Source organism: Pyxicephalus adspersus, chromosome Z (genome assembly GCF_032062135.1).
Source record: "Pyxicephalus adspersus chromosome Z, UCB_Pads_2.0, whole genome shotgun sequence".
In the NCBI taxonomy this organism is placed as follows: domain Eukaryota; kingdom Metazoa; phylum Chordata; class Amphibia; order Anura; family Pyxicephalidae; genus Pyxicephalus; species Pyxicephalus adspersus.
Genome location: NC_092871.1, coordinates 86,470,814 through 86,488,303, shown reverse-complemented (window position 1 = coordinate 86,488,303; position 17,490 = coordinate 86,470,814). Strand labels below are relative to the sequence as shown.

Below are 17,490 nucleotides of genomic sequence, written 5' to 3'. Positions count from 1 at the left end.
GTGATGTTATTAACAGGAAAACATAAACACTGGGAATTTTTTACCCAGAAACCATGACAACGCCACTTCCTGTAGAGACTGGGGACATCGGGGGACCTCACTGAGGGATCCCTGGGGAGTCCAAATCCTGCAGGACCAGTGCAGGAGAACATTTACCCCCAGTGATGCCCCCAGAGTCTACAGGATGTCACCCAATGCCAAATGTATTGCCCCTATAGTTTCCATTGGTGAGATTTTCCCTCACTTCCTGTCCCTGGGACACCCCCTATGCAATGATATTTTTCCCACTTCTTTTCCTTGTGACAGGCTTCAGTTAGATTTTCCTTCATTCCTGTTCCTATGACTCTCATTATTGGGAATTTCCTTTTCTTTCTGTCTCTGTGACCCCCATGGGAATCATTTCCCCTTCACTTTCTGTTTCTATGACTCCCATTGGTGAGATTTTCCCTCATTTCCTGTCTCTGTGACCCCCTGACACAGACCCCTCCACACAACACTAAATAGGAGGTTCTCTCCGGGTTTTCAGGAATTGTCATTTCACCTGGTAGACAGGAGAGAAGTGAATCATGTGTGAATGCACGTTACATGTGTCAGTGACATGCTAGCCCATGCGTTATGGTGGGTAATAGGTGCACATGTGTAATCATTAGGCCGCCCCTCCCCAGCGTTATTAGATTGCCCCTGATGAGCTGAGGATCTGATTGGTCGGTTGGGTACACCTGCTCTCGTTAAGTCTCTCCTCCCAGATCTTCCAGCAAACATCGCTCCAGTCTATGGCATCGCTACGACTTGTCAGGCTGTGCTGCCCAGCCAGGGATGATGGTACAGACCTGGTGCTGACCTCCCCTCTCTATCATACAGTATGCGGGTGCAGTGCTGTTCTGGGGCTCCTGGCTCTGGGCCTCTGCTACCATCCAATCACCAGCCAGAACAGGAGGATGGGAGTGATAATCCTCCTGGGCAGCAGTCTGCTCAGTGCAGGTGTGATCACTATGGCTGCCTTGTATGGGCAGATTGTCAGGATGGAACATTTACCCGTGTAATGCGTATGCTTCTCTTCCCAGGATTATTGCTGCATTCAGTCCTCTGGCTAAGTCTCCCTGACTTCCTGTCCAATCAGACGCTTTGGTTTCCTCACCTCCTCTGTGTCGCACTCTCGGTAAGTCCATTTCACACCATTGGGTGCACTGCTTCCACCCTGGGGTCCTCATTTTCTGAACCTGCATGTGGCCCTCCAGTGCTGGAGTCGGGGGCCCCTGGGTTAGAGCCTTTCTGTACTACAAAATACTGATCTGCCAATAAATATTTCCTCATATCTGCAGTGTGCGGACACAGTGCTATAATAGAAACATCAGCAGCAGGTGGGGAAATCTGATTGGTCGATTTTCATTTTATTACCTTTTTGTAATATATATATAATATATCTAATACACACAGATATTCATAACACAATATGGATATTCTTACCCTCTAATAGAAAATAAGTAACACAATATAGATATGTTAAACCCTAAAAACCACCAAATACCCCTAAAATTATGACAACTCAGCAATCTTTTCCTAATATCAGCCAATCACGTATAGTCAGTCATGTGATCATCATGTTCCCAACTCTTCATTAGTTGAGTCGTTCTCCTAAATGTGTGATGGTGCTGTGCTGCATTGGCGCTGATTTATTAAAGCTTTCCGAGACTGGAGAAGATAAGACTATTGTGAGAGAACCTGGGTGAGCCAGCAAACCTGGAATGGATGTTTGTCAGTGTCATGTTTTCAGTCCTCGACGAGGTCAATTCCTGGTTTGCTGGATCACCCAGATAGTTTTAAAAAAATCAGGCCCATAGTCTGCAGATAATACCCCACATTGGTTGTATTCATAGGTCACAATCTATCCATTTTAGGATCACTAATTGTTCTCTTTCTCCCTCCTCACAGACATGGATACATTACTTCTGCTGCGTTCTCTTTTGGGCCTTCTTCTGTTACTGCCTGGAGACTGCTCAGCTGCTCAGCCCCAACCCCTCCCTCAGGTGATCAATAATTCTATTATATATATTATGCCATGATTGTGCTCTCAGTGTATATGGGGTAATTGCTAGACAGGTGTATTGCGATTTATAATACAGGTGTAGGATACACTGCATCGCAGCTTCAAGCCAGGACACTGCATGGAGTTTGTCTTTTATTGGTACAAACCAAAATCTACATTCGGGTAAAAGCAGCAGCCGAGTCACCCAATTCATGTGCCCAATATTGGGAACTGGGTGAGGACCACCTGGGACATGGGGTGCTGTAGGTGTACTGGGCAATATACAAATTCTGTGCGTAAAAGGAGACAATCACACCTGGGTATGGAAGTGCAATGGCATTATATTAATATTATTAATAATAAACAGGATTTATATAGCACCAACATATTCTGTACAATAAATGGGGGTTGTAAATGACAAACAGATACACAGGAGGAGGAAAAGACCCTGTCCCGAAGAGCTTACAATCTAGGGATCTCCAAATGAGCTCCACCACCCCAATTCCATGTAATATCTGATAGACCCGGTATATGTTCCCCATTATAGGAGCCAAGCAGGTTGGGGTTTGGTCATTACTCAGATGGGGCACCACCTGGGATATGGGGTGCCATAGGCATTAAACCCTAGGGGGCAAAGTAATATAGAAACCGTTTAACGAAAAATTAACAAGATTTATATAGCACCAACGTATTGTGTAGCACTGTACATTAAATAGGGGTTGTAAATGACACAGTTACACAGGAGAGGGAGAGAACCCTACCCAGAAGAGCTCTCCTTCTCCTGTGCCACTGTCTGTATCTGTCATTTATAACCCCCATTATACAGCGCTGTGTAATATGTTGGTGCTATATAAATACAGTGCATTAATAATATATCTTTTCCATTACATATATGGCGTTTATACTGGATAAAGAATGGAGGAGGTTCTGTGCCTGCACACAACACTGAATACTCTATACAATGGTGGAATTCCATTATTCACACATTGACAGATCTGCATAAAACATATGCCCTTAATTCCCATTAATTCAGAAATATCATTGTGTGTGTTTTGCTCAGGTATGGAAAGCTGTTCTCCTTCCTGTGTTGGGGAGCTTCAGGCCTCGTGGTCCTCTCTGGACTTATCATGGTGGCTCCATCTGAACAAAGGTTAGTGGAATCCATTCATACGTTTATTTTCCAGATTTATTGGATTATAAGGCACCAAAAGTCATTATGCTTTACACAACATTAATTATTAAAACATAATTTATTCATTAAATGTCATATCACTTGACAATTTTTCCATAGATTATATCAATATAAATGAACAAATAATGTCCCATTTTTCATTTATTGACTCATTTCACAAGTGTTGCCTCAGGAGACATTTCACGTCACAAACATAGCCAACAATTATAATGTATCTAATATAAACCTCATAGTTTTGTTTACTATATATATCATGTTGTTTAATGCTGGATAAACATACTTGTCTCATTAAAACGAAACTAAAAATAAAAAAAATGACACGTGCCTTTTAATCCTGGGGCAGCATGGTGGCTCAGTGGTTAGCACTCTGGCCTTTGCAGCGCTGGGTCCCAGCTTCATGTCTCAGCCAGGTCTCGATCTGCATGGAGTTTGCAGGTTCTCCCTGTGTTTGTGTGGGTTTCCTCCCACATTCCAAAAAAATGCAGTTAGGTTAGATGGCTTCCCCCCCAAAATTTACTTTAGACTGTGTAAATGACATATGACTATGGTAGGGACATTACATTGTGGGCTCCTTTGAGGGTCAACTAGTCACATGACTATGGACTTTGTACAGCGCTGCCTAATGTCAGTGCTATATAAATACTGTGTAATAATAATCCCACAAATCCCTTGTTGGTGCTGCACCTTTCCTCCATGGGGTCTTGCGACATCCTAGAATTCCTCTTCGTCCCAGAGGAAGGGCCAGGCACCGCCATCTTCGGTCCTCTATCTGGCACTGCACAAGTTTGACGTACCCCGCTAAGAAGTGGGAAAAAAAATAGACCATCTCACTGCGCATGTTTGCAATCAGCCTTTATTACTCCTTAGTGAAGGAAAAAAGCCCCTTCTGCCCATGCCCGAGATTAGGCATGTGTAGAAGAAGCCAGAGTCTCCCAGAATGCATGACATAGGTGTCCCGGGATGCTGTACACTGCCAATAAGTCTTCTTGGCTGCAGCAGTCAAGCCTGAAAGGAGTGGTGCTGCACCTTTTTTTAACATAGCAGTTTTCCTTTATATGGGGTTGTCTACTCATTTACATTAAGTACGCTTTAAACTAAATCTTTATTATGACAAAATGTTTATCTGTGATATAGATCTTTTAACCTTACATGTCATCCATTTATTCACATTGCTGCTTCTATATTCCCACCACATCGAAGGCTCCATTTCTGGTTCTGATGTAACAGACCCCAGTAATACAACACTGAAACTTGTGTCCTGTGAAGAACCTAACTCCTAATTATATATTCGAATATCTTGGAATTTATTACTAAATAGTATTTTTATAGCACCAACATATTACGCATCGCTGTACATTAAATAGTACACAGGAGGAGGTGAGGTCCTCGTGTGCGTCTCCTCTTTAAACACATAATTAGGGTTACCTTTATAAAACAAGGAATGTCTGATTCCCTGTTTTATTAAGAGAACCCTTAATCTGTATTTGAAGAAGAGATGCACATGATGGTGTGTAATTTTTAGACATTCAAACATTCCCTGCTTGTAATCTTTCAGCTCGTGTGTTGCAATGGCAGTAACTGATTCCCATTAGGGAATTACATAGTTACATAGTAGGTCAGGTTGAAAAAAGACACAAGTCCATCAAGTTCAACCACTAGGGAAAATCCTTCCTGATCCCATGAGACAATCGGATGTTCCCTGGATCACCAGTCGCTGTTATCTTTACTTTAAATCCTTAATCTCCAGTTATATTCTGTGCTTCTAGAAATCATCCAGCTTTTTCTTAATGCAATCTATAGTAGTTGCTGAAACTACTTCCTGAGGGAGCCGATTCCATCTTTAAGCCAGTTCTCTATCCATTTACAGATTGACTTTTCTAAACCTATTGACCCTAACTTGCATATTAACTGTCTGTGGGGTACAGTGTCAAACGCTTTAGCAAAGTACACTATATCAACTGCTACTCCACTGTCTAGCTGTTTACTTCCTCTTAAAAAGAGTTTTTTTGACAAGAAAGTTTGTTTGACAACTTTGGTATTTCTTGAAGCCATGCTGACTATCACTTATCATATTATTTTCTAGCAGAACTCCTCTATGTGGCTCTTTATCAAACTCTCTAGGACCTTTTCAACTATGGACGTTAAACTAACCGTTCTGTAGTTACCTGGAAATGACTTTGCTCCCTTTTTGAAGATAGGAGCCACATTGGCCTTACGCCAATTCATTGGTACTATGCTAGTGACTAGAGTCTCTAAAAATTAGAAACAATGGTTTTGAAATAACTGAGCTTAGTTCTTTGAGGACACGTGGATGTAAGCCAGCGGGTCCTGGTGCTTTTTCAACCTTAATTTTGCCCATTTGTTTTCTCAATCATATCAATTTTGAGCAATTGTGGACCATTTAAGGCAGTGACATTGCTATTATGAATTTGACCTTGTGTCTAAGTAGATGTCAGATTCCCTGTTTTAAAAAAGAGAAGCCTTAATATGTGTTTGAGGAAAAGACACACATTCCAAAATATTCTGTGTTATACAATGAGCTATATTCGTGCAATAGCCCTGTGCATCCCTCACCATAACTGATGGAAATAAATAGGGTAAATATTGAAGAAAGAAGAATTATGGTGACGTGTGGACAGTACACGCTTTATGGAAGTGACAACATTAGGGGACATTGGTCTGTTATGGTGAGACACACGGACCTCCTTTGCTGTCATACAACCAGCAATGTGATCATCCTAACCCATTAAAATCAACAAGGCTGGGTACACACATGCAATAATTGTCGTATTATCTTTCACGATCCTTTCCAACGACTAAAGACTGAAAGATGCATGAACAAGTGCTGTACATACAGTGCCATTCTGCTCTATGGAGGGAGGAGAACGATGGAGCGGCACCCCATTGTGCCCGCTCCCCTTCACTCTCAATATGATTGTCCGTGGCCTGTGAATCCGCCAGGATGGTCATTGGAATGACTGATGAGCACTGTGCACACGCCAGATTCTCGTGTGTATGTAGCCTGAGAATGAAAAAAATATTCTAAGTGTACTATTCACCATCACCCGCTAAAAAATTTGTGCTGGAAAAACTGATTCATTCTTGGTTGACTTTTTTTTAATTTTTTTTTTATTTCATTTCTGTGGAATTTAAGCTTTATCAGTTCACTCATCTCATCAGTTCACAAGTTAATGTGATTCGTTAATAAGTTACAGAGTTTTAAAGGTCAAAAGCTTCTTACAAATGGTTGATATTGCCAAAAAAATGTGCACGGTCAGCATTAGATTGGCTGTGGATTGATCATGTGACCTGTAGAGAAAACCTGGTAATTTTGACCATCATTGTACTGACGTAGGGAGAATTATCAGATCGGAATTGTGAAACAAGCACACAAACTTAACGATCTGTCCTATCACATTTCTGTTATGATGACACAATCATCCAATAAATACCACACACAGTATTCCTCCTATACAGGTGACAATATTCTGCACCCCAGGCATATATGTGCTGTGTGACTTCATTACCTTGCTCAATATTTCCCCAGCTTTTTATATTTCCCACATACACAAAAGGTGACAGTCAGCGGTAATAAATATTGTCCGTTGTGATATCTCATAGCCTCATATGGAGGCGATAAATAAATATTAGACATTCCAGTAATTGGGGTTGTAGGACCAGCGTTGAAGGTTTTTACATTTCTGAAGGTCTGGTCCATAAATTTATCAGCAGAGGGCAGCATGAGAACAAAGCGGGAGGAGAGATCATGCATTGTGCACAGTGATGATGGATACGGTGGTGTCTGGAGCTTCTGTTCCCAGCAGCAATGCTAAGCCAGCTCCATATTGTAAGAGGGTACCCAACCAATGCCAGCTTGGTGGCTGAAAACAGATCTAATGCCAGCGGGGCATCATGGCGTGGCATCACCTAGTACTCAGGTTGGTGCTCTCGTCCGAGGGCTGCTATGCCAGGGCTGACATGCCTAATGTATATTTTTACCCTAATTCATTTATGTTGTTTTTGGTCATGGGGTCGTACATAAATCCCTGCTATGCCCAATGTTCTGAAATATCCATTCCTATTTATTGTACAGCCCTTTGTAATATGTTGGCGCTATATAAATCTTGTTTATTAATAATTAGGCTACGTTAAAACGCTGGCAATAAGGTTGCATTGTTGATACCGCATGCTACAAGTGGCTTCCCCCCATTGCAACCCCAAAAACCATGGAGCTGATTTATTAAAGCTCTCCAAGGCTGGAGGAGATTACGCATTCATCATTGAAACTGGTTGATCCAGCAAACCTGGAGTAGAATTCTAAACCCCCCTATCAGTATTCCCGAGTGTGACTCGGGGTGGATTTTACAGGCAAAAAGCGGCATTTCTGAGTCACACTCGCGGTAGCTTTTACCTTAAAAAAAAAAAAAAAAAACCCCACCTACCTTGCTCTGTTGGTGTCCCCTGGCGTCCTGCTGGTTCCCACAGGTCCTGGGGACACGTCTTCTTCCTCTGATCTTCAGCCGACGAATGCAGAAACGATCTCCGGGGTTTCCCGGTGACGACGGTGCGGGCGGGAGGATCGGCGGGTAATTCAAATATTGGATTGTATTGGATTTAATACAAAAAAGCTTTATTAAGTCCAATACAAAGAAATATTCATATAATATATAAATTATTTATATATATATATATATATATATATATATATATATTACACATTCTACTGTACAGTTATATTACATTCTTTATTTATTTTTTGTAACAGGTTTTTGTTATTTAAAGTTTATTAAATTTGTTAAATTTTTTAAATATCGGTGAGTTATGCCTACAATGAAAAATTAATTTCCATGCAAGAAATTGTACCGCTTTTTGCATGGAACTTTGAACGGAATTGGACCGCTAGGGAGGTTGTCGTTTGCTATTTGTTAGAAAATGTTTTCCTTCCTGGACCAGATTCATTCCAGGTTTGCTGGTTAAAGTGTATCCTGTCCAGCCTTGAGGAGCTTTATTAAATCCGGCCCAGTGTATAGGGGTGGCAGTGAGTGGTTCTGTACAGGTCACTGCCACACAAATGCAAGGTGCATTAGACTAAGCAGACGGCAGAGCGCCAGTCACTTGATTCCACTGCAGGCCTGAACCTGCCATTAGTACCGTATATAGCAGTCTTGTAGTTTGTATGATGTCTGAATAGAATTCTAATATTGCCTAAACTGATTTCAGGCAGCAAAAAACTGAACCTCCAGCTCCACTAACCTGAAGCCAACAGATACACGTAGTGGTTCCAAAAAAACGGAGACCGGTGGATCCATATATCCATCAAATATAAGCATAAAACCCAGAGACAACATCAAGGCCAATCTCATTCTGGGGTCTCTCTAATAACCACAAATCTATATTCATCCTACACAATCAGGGAGTTCATCCACAATGGGATACATATCTGAATTATTAATATAGTGCCAATTTATTACGCAGTATTGTACATTAAATGGGAGTTACAAATGACAGGCAGATACAGTCAGTGACACGGAAGGAGGAGAGGACCCTGCCCCGAAGAGCTTACAATCTAGGAGATAGCTTCTGATACTTCAAAAGTCTGTTTAAGAATTAGAGATCAACATCAATAATATCTGTTTTAAAAGCTTTATGTATGTAATTGTCCTTATGGGGGGAAAAAGCTTAAGAAGGAACTTTCCTGAAGCCACCCGAGCCTCCCAGGATGCCGTGTGCACCGGAGGTGGTTGGGGGATCACAACGAGAATCCCCGATACCGCTGCATACACCAGTAAATAGGAAAGAAATGGTGGTTTATTTAGGATCACAGGGTGGACAATCACTGACAACTTGCATGATACACACGACCCCCCCTAAATACAGAAATTGTTGTTTTTTTATACGTCACAAGCCAAATCAATGACAAACTTATTCCGGGGTCTGTGCTAGCAATTAAATTGTACACAAACAATAATCACACTTCAATCAGCTTTCATTTCTGTCTGTGTCTTCCTGTGGTGACATCTGATTCCCCCCATGTTACATTCTGGGGGTTACAGGGAGACTGATGGCAGCAAAGTACAGCTTTGTATTTTCAGCTTTGGGCTAGATGAGTTTTATCTGACAATATGCTCAGGGCTGATATCGGATGAGAATCTGGCGTGTGTACAGTTCTCAACATCTGTCTTTTCAATGACCGCCCTGACGGATCCACGGACGACCACGATTGCAATGGAAGTGAAGGGGAGAGGGCACAGCGGGGTGCCACTCCGTTGTCCCGCCTCTTATCCATAGAACAGAATGACTCTGTATGTACAACACTTGTTCATGCATCTTTCAGTCTTTTGTTTTTGGAAAGGATTGGGAAAGATCCAACCACAATTGTTGCACATGTGTATGCAGCCTTACTGATTTTAACGGGTTAGGATAATCAGATTGCTGGCGAATACGCAGACGACGGCCAAATAAGATCATAATGGAAGTGAATGAGAGAGGGCACAGTAGGGTGCCACTCCATCATGTATGAAGCTTGTTCATGCATTGTGCAGTCGTTGTTGGAAAGGATCATAAATTCTCCACTCCAACCTTTTAATAGATCCGTTACATTTTATCTGTCTATAAATTCACCATTTTAGGAATTTCATTAAACCCTTGTTAATATAAAACTCTTCATCTGTATCACTGTCTGTATTAGTCTGTCATTTGCAATCCCTATTTAATGTACAGCACTGCGTAATATGTTGGCGCTATATAAATCCTGTTTAATAATAATAATTTATCACTTTGTTGTCGTTATTCCAGCAGTAAATCTCAGGTAATTGTTACCACCTGAACTCGTTGTCGGGGTCATGGGGTAAATTTTGTCTTCACACACAAACACTTCATTCCATCAGAACACAATGCGTTCTGTGGATTCAGCGTTTATTCTTCTTTTATTGCTGAGTATTTGCTGGGCCCTTTATCTGCCGGATCTATTGTAGTTTGCATTTACTCTGTATTCGAGTTGACAATCATTTCTCGGTGTATTCTCGGATTATCCTTATCTTCCAGGTAACACTCCTTTGTTGATTTTTCAGTTCTTGCCCCGGCCTTGTCTGGATATTTTCTTTTCAATCTAAATCACCCCCTATTCAAAAAGCAGAAAACACAAAAGCGGTACAAACTCATAAGAGGGGTTGGGGGGTGTTACTGCCCAATTTATCATTTCACATCACATAGATGATGTTGTGTGTCTGTAGCAATAATTCAGCAGTTTTTTGTTTTTCTAGATCTTCCCTGTTTTTTTTTTTTTTTTTTTTTGTTACGTGTTGATCCTGCCATCTGGAGTAGGGCAATGGTGCTGTTTCAGCTACAGTGACATTGTTGCCCTGTGCAGAGGATCATTCAAAGTTTCTCGGCCTTTCTAACATGGGGGGAACCCTTGAAAAAAAGTTTAAATTCTTTAGTGAACCCCTTCTATAATTAATATATACACAGCTCCCAGTGTATAGGCATGGTGGTCAGTGAGAAGAATTCCTCTAACATTACTGGCCAGTGGGAAGAATGTTGCCCTTACAGATCATTGGTGTCACTTAAGCTGCATACACATGTGCAATATTAGTCGTTGGAAAGGATCTTTCACGATCCTTTCCAACGACTAATTATTGCACGATGCATGAACGAGTGCTGTACATTCATGCAGAGGGGAGAACGATGGAGCAGCACCCTACTGTGCGCTCTCTCCCTTACCTTGCATTGCATTAGTCCTCCATCGACCGTGGATCCGCCAGGAGGGTCGTTCAGACGATGGACGACTGGTGCTGTAGACACGCCAGATTCTCGCCCGATATCGGCCCTGAGCTGATTATCGGGTGAGAACCGTTGGATGTGTGTACGTAGCTTGACTAGTGCTAATTGCTCTTGGCGCCCCCTGGAGGTACCCTGGGATTGTGGAGGGGGACCTCTCTATATTTTCCTTAGGATACATTTTTGACTCCATTTTTCTCTGGGACTTTTCATACTTTGCCTCAACTTGTTTGAAGCATCCCAATGCTATAATAAAATATTTGGGATATTCTTGAGTTGATCCTGCCAGATAGAATTGGGAAACTTGTGGGAACTATGAGGGGAGGTTTGGGTTCTGAGAAACTTGTTTGATATCTGACGTGTTTGTAATAACTGATTGATATAATCAATCCACTTGATAGCTGATTATAATCATTAACCGCTGCGAACTTGTGTATAACCCTGACTGTGAATCTTAGGCTGGGCTTACACTTGCGGAGAGGTTGTGGTGCCCTCATTGCCTCCTCACACCAGGAATCACTTGGAAGATATTGCATGGTAGCCTTTTCTGCAGCAGCCCCATTTGAAATGAATGGGGGCAGCAGCGAGTGGTACAAGTACCGCTCATTGCCGCCAAATGTGCAGCCGCTGGGTCTTTCAGAACCAGAACTGCCAGGCGAGTGTCCAAGTGCTGGACATTATTATTATTATTATTATTATTATTATTATTATTATTATTAAACATGATGCCAACTGATGGGAGCCGTGCACAATTACATAATTTACAGCAGGCATGATTAAACTACATACGGCCTGTCGGACTTTTAATCTGCCCCATCAAATATTGGTACAGAATTGTCTACTGGTAAAAAAGAGGAACATACAAAACTGATCCCGCTGAAAATAATTGTTAGGTTTTTTTTTTACTTTTAAGTAACGTCTTCTATTATTACACCGACATTACACAGCGCTGTACAAAGTCTATAGTCATGTGACTGGCTGTCCCTGAAAGGGGCTTACAATCTAATGTCCCTACCATAGTCATATGTCATTATTACAGTCAAAGGGCAATTTTGGGAAGAAGCCTATTAACTTAACTGCATGTTTTTGGGATGTGGGGGGAAACTGGAGTACCCAGAGGAAACCCATACAAACTCCATGCAGATAGTGTCTTGGCTTTTCCAACCCGGGACCCAGCACTGCAAAGCCCGGAGTGCTAACCTCTGTGACACTCAATGTAATCCGTCCCTGTATGGGCACAAAAACAACGATTTTATCTAAAAGGAAGAAAAATCTCTGCCGTGTCTACGAGAATCAGGAAACATTCCGGTGACATTGCATCTGATTTATTCTGTAAAATTGTCAGATATCCAGTCATTTATCAGGCCAATAATGGCCGTGTGGGAGTAATATAAGAAATAAACCTGCTGAGATAGAAGGAAATTCTTCTTTGAGTCCAAATCACAGAACTGCAGCCAGAAATAACCAGATAAGCAATAATAGCTCGTGGAAAGATAACCGCCTGCACTGCAGTGCATGAACTGATTGGCTCTTTGTGCTGCTTCTTCCTTCCCTGGTGTGATTTCTGCTGCCCAGGGACTGGTCACCAAGTTGGATAGTTGCATGTAATGATTGCAGAATTCAGCCTTAAACCTCTACAAGAATAACCCCAAACAAAGCTATAGAGAGCCCCTCTTTTTTGGGGGGGGAGATTTCCTGCTTTTTAAACAGCGAGGAAATCACAAGTTGCAGTTCTGGCTGTCTAAGCAGCCTTCATTTTGCAGGATTTGTTCTCACTTCCTGATTTGTCTCCCAGACAGGAAGTGAAGGAAACTCTCCTATCCTTGTCATTGTATAATGGATCTTTCCTTTAATTTGTATTCTTGCCAATACGGTGGCTGCCGGCCCTGTGTATGTAAGTCTGAAATGTAGATAAATGGACAAAATAAATAAATACCAGATATCTTTTTATAAATTATTTGAAATTTAGGATGTCACTCTGGGGCAGCAGTTTATAGATTCACCCTTTTACACAGCAGAAGTTTTGTAATTCTGTACGGTCAGTCCTGTGATTCACTCTCATCCACCTCACATTTATTTGCTGTTTCATCAATATCTATATCAATATAGTCTTGTTGTGTCACAATGAGTCGGCGTAGTCACCTCTGTCCTGTGAGAGGAGACTCGAGAAATAATAAACCAGGAAGAATAGATCAGCCCGGCTGTGTGTGCGGTTGTTTGTAAATCGCTGGTCTGGCTGGGAGATAAATCCTTTACTGGGTAAAAGTTATTATTATTATTAAACAGGATTTATATATAGCGCCAACATATTACGCAGCGCTGTACATTAAATAGGGGTTGCAAATGACAGATGAATACAGACAGTGACACAGGAGGAGGAAAGGACCCTGCCCCGAAGAGCTTACAATCTAATATGTGGGGGAGTTAACTTTCATTATGTTTTTGAGTATGAATTCGGTAGTGTGGTTGGAGTTCTTTAATGCAAACCAAAGCAACACGTTTGATTTAAAGAAACACCTGTGCCTGGGGGGGGCGCGCCGCAGAAATATTCTGTATATGACCATAGATCCTCTTCCTTCAATCATGCAGACAGCAAGTGTCATGGCGTCAGTCCCGCTCTCCGTATTATGGACTCTCCATTGGACTCCCATCGCTTGGTGTGAGCCTATAAGGTGCTGCAGGTTTTCTCAAACTTTATAACATGGGGTAACTCTGAAAATACCTTTCAGGTCTTCAGGACCCCCCTTCTATAATTACTATATCCACAGATCACATTATATTAGTGTGCTGGTCAGTGGGAAGAATTCCTCTTACATTGCTGACCAGTGGGATGAATGTCACCCTTACAGATAGCCATTGGTGTCACTTATTCTGACCTGAGAGGTTAAAATTGTTTATTGCTCCTAGCGCCCCCTGGAGGAAGCCTGGTTTGGAAACCATTGATAACCGTGTACACCAACCCTTATAACATGCAAATTAATGGGTGTAGGGCCCATCACCACATCCCGGGGCCCCAAGTACAATGAAACCATTGCTGTATATGATGTTTTTGGCCCTCATTGTACCCATTGCCCTGTTCCCGGGCCAGTCTGGTGCATTGTTTATCATGGGGTAATGCTTGTTGTGGTTGTATTGTCACTGAATACTTTACCTCCTGTCTGTATACACGCCTCGCCCTATATATGTCCCCAATATAGAAGACGTGTCATCTGGAGGTTTGTAAAACCTTATTTATTCTTTATTTTGTTAGTGTTGGAGACAACCCATCAGTGCCACATCTATATCAAACCCTTTTTTTCCATATAATACAATTACAGTTCTTGCTGCATATAAAGACACATTCTTATCCCTAAATATTCCATCAAAATTTTTCATCAATACAAAGTTAATTAAATCATCAGAAATACAAATCAACAATACCACTACAACACATATTGTTACGCATAATACAAAAACAAAAAACATGCAATACACAACACAATGTGGTCCCAACGTCTGATATCAAATTTTAAGCAAATATCAGTAACCAACATAGAAACCTCAATGCTCTAGAGGAGACAAAACACTTGGATAACTTAAACCAATATCCTTTTTTCCTGTATCAATTTGTAAAGATTTGCTGTTTTGGGAGAGCATTCGATCTCTTAATATATAAAAGAAAGGATCTAATTGTATAAGACATCTAAAGCTCCCAATGTACCTAATAATTTTCCATTTTCATACCAAGTGGTATGACTAAACATTGCCATAATTTCTATCAGTTGTTGGAAGACTTAGAAAACTCTTTTATTATTATACAAAGTAATAAAGAAATGGTCAGTCTGTCTATCTGGATCCCTAAAAGTGTTTAATTTGTCCAATAATAACATTTTAAGTAACGCTAATGTAACCTCCTTGAACAATGGTGTAGTAGGAACAAGCCAGTGCATCAAAATTTGTCACAAGTAAGAATAATATTTCTCACCAAATATGTATGATTATTGAGGGATTCGGGGCCACTCGTATGAACAAGTCCTACCATTGGACAAACTTTCATCACTTCATTTATATATCAAAACATCAAACCTTATATAATATTTATTTCACCAATTCTCTAAATATCTTCAAACTTATAAGCATCAATTGATCATAAAAAAAAAATACCTAATTGTACATTTAAAACAGGAAAAAAAACATTTCCATAGAATCACAGAAGATGAGGGTAAAGCTGCATACACACCTGCAATTTTTCTCGTTGGAAAGGATCTTTCACGATCCTTTCCAACGAGAAAAGACTGCACGATGCATGAACGATGCTGTACATACAGCACCGTTCATGCTCTATGGAGAGGGGAGGGGGAGAGCGACGGAGCGGCACCCTGCTGCGCGCTCTCCCCTTCCCTTTCATTAGGATCGGTCATCGTCCATGGATCCGCCAGGACGGTCGTCGGACGATGGACGACGACCGACTGTACACACGGCAGATTTTCTCCCGATAATTGGCCGATACCGATTATCAGGCGAGAAAAATTTGCCGTGTGTACGCAGCTTAAGACAGAAGATCAGATACAGAACAAACTTTCCAGTGAGACTGAGATGAGCAAATGGAGTGAAACATTGTGTTTGTAAATAGGAAGAATGAATTGCTTCCCTTACTTTGAATTATTACACAGTATTTATATAGTGCCGACATATTACTCAGCGCTGTACAAAGTCCTTAGTGATGTCCCTAGCTGTGCCTCAAAAGAGCTCACAATCTAATGTCCCTACCATAGTTATATGTCTATCACAGTCTAAGGACAATTTGGTGGAAAGCCAATTACCATTACTGCATGTTTTTGAAATGTGGGAGGAAACTGAAATACCTGGAGGAAACCCGCACACATATGGGGAGAACATACAAACTCCATGCAATTAGTGTCCTGACTTAAATTCCAACTTGGAACTCAGCACTGCAAAGGCGGGAGTGCTGACCTCTGAGCCACCGTGCTGCCCACTAATAAGAAAGGTTTCCTTGCTCTGCTCCTAAAGAATATTTATATTGTGTTTGAACAATATTTTATATTTAAGTTAAATGTATTTGATATAAAAATGTTGCTGAGAAACTGTTGCTCATAGATAGGAGTGGCATCTCAAAAGAATGAAAATCATATATGAAGGTGTTGAAATTTGCTCTTCTGATTAAGCTATAATAAGTGAAACCCGTCAAGAACAAAATTATTTGTGATGAAAGAAGATTGATATCAAACATTAACAACAAATGTATGAAGATGATGTTTATATTGAGAATTGTAAATAAATGGTAATGAATGTTCTTTAAAAAAAAAAGTGTGAAAAGTCAATAGTACCCTACAAAAAAATAAACCCTCAACACATGTTATAGAACTCTTTTTGGGAATTGGTGATATGCAAGAGGTGTGGTAGCACAAGTAATAGGACTCCCTCCAATAATTGAACAAAAAATCAGATTTGATTTTATGACTTTCGTGATTGTCACATATAAATTTCTCGACACATATTGCTTCCTCAGGAGACATGGGACATCCAAACATCAATAATGGAAACCCATCCAAACAAAACAACAATTATTAATTTGTATTGTATAACGATCTCCAGTATTTTATTTATTAACCAATTTATTTATTACCGAATGTCTTCTGCCCAGGTTTATATTCTGGGGTCACACACAGGGTTCACCTAGACGTTCTGTGATTTATTATTGTGTTTATGGTATTATATAATAATGTATTGTGTGTGTGTGTGGTCTATCCTTACTTTTATATACAGGTGTGACTCCAAGCAAGGCCTTGTGCTGTTCCATGATGTGATCCTGTACATCCCGCTGATTCTTGCTCTCTTTGTGAGCCCTTTCCTGCTGAGAAGAGCTGTTGTCAGAGGTATCTGTACTGTACAAACACCCATCTATAATACAATGCTGCCCTGCTCCCAGTCTATGTGCTACAACCAAGTCATAATTATTATGTAAAATACATTTCATTATTTATAGATTTTTCATGAATAAATCACGCCACCACTTTTGTGTTTTGAGGTTTTTGTTGCAAGGGACGTTATATCCCTTAAAATAAATCTGAACCAAATTAGTGCACAGAATATCATGATGACCAATATTGGCAAATACAACAAATGTGTGAAAATCCTCCATAGCTCCACCCACATTTGGAGGGTTGTATGCTTTTTGGTGGGGTTTATTATGGTGGCAGTGGTTTGCCAAATGGTGTCCAAATAATTTAGGCCTCGGGGATTCTCTAGCTGTGACTTATACCAAACATAACATTGCTTTCCTTAATGTTTTTGTTGCTAAAAATAAAGGAGAATTGTGATCAATGACAGCTCGTTGTTACTAATATTTCAAAAGATAGCTGAACCCTTGAGCAAATTTTGTGATACCAAGTTTTTATTGGCAGGAGACCCGGGGGTTCCATAGGATGGCCAAGGGGGGACCCGGGGGTTCCATAGGATGGCCAGGGGGGGACCCGGGGGTTCCATAGGATGG

At 40.9% G+C, this 17,490-nt stretch overlaps 1 protein-coding gene across 1 annotated transcript in view; it reads left to right on the top strand.

Annotated features, from left to right (window-relative positions):
* The first annotated feature begins 593 nt into the window (after positions 1–593).
* The window catches only part of LOC140344186 (G-protein coupled receptor 143-like), a 21,321-nt gene continuing 4,424 nt past the window's right edge, over positions 594–17,490 (top strand). Inside the window, exons 1-5 of the mRNA XM_072431173.1 lie at positions 594–981; positions 1,065–1,159; positions 1,933–2,027; positions 3,087–3,176; positions 16,764–16,873. Coding sequence (XP_072287274.1) covers positions 774–981; positions 1,065–1,159; positions 1,933–2,027; positions 3,087–3,176; positions 16,764–16,873 — 598 coding nt within the window. The 5' untranslated portion in view covers positions 594–773. The remainder of the gene's footprint in view (positions 982–1,064; positions 1,160–1,932; positions 2,028–3,086; positions 3,177–16,763; positions 16,874–17,490) is intronic.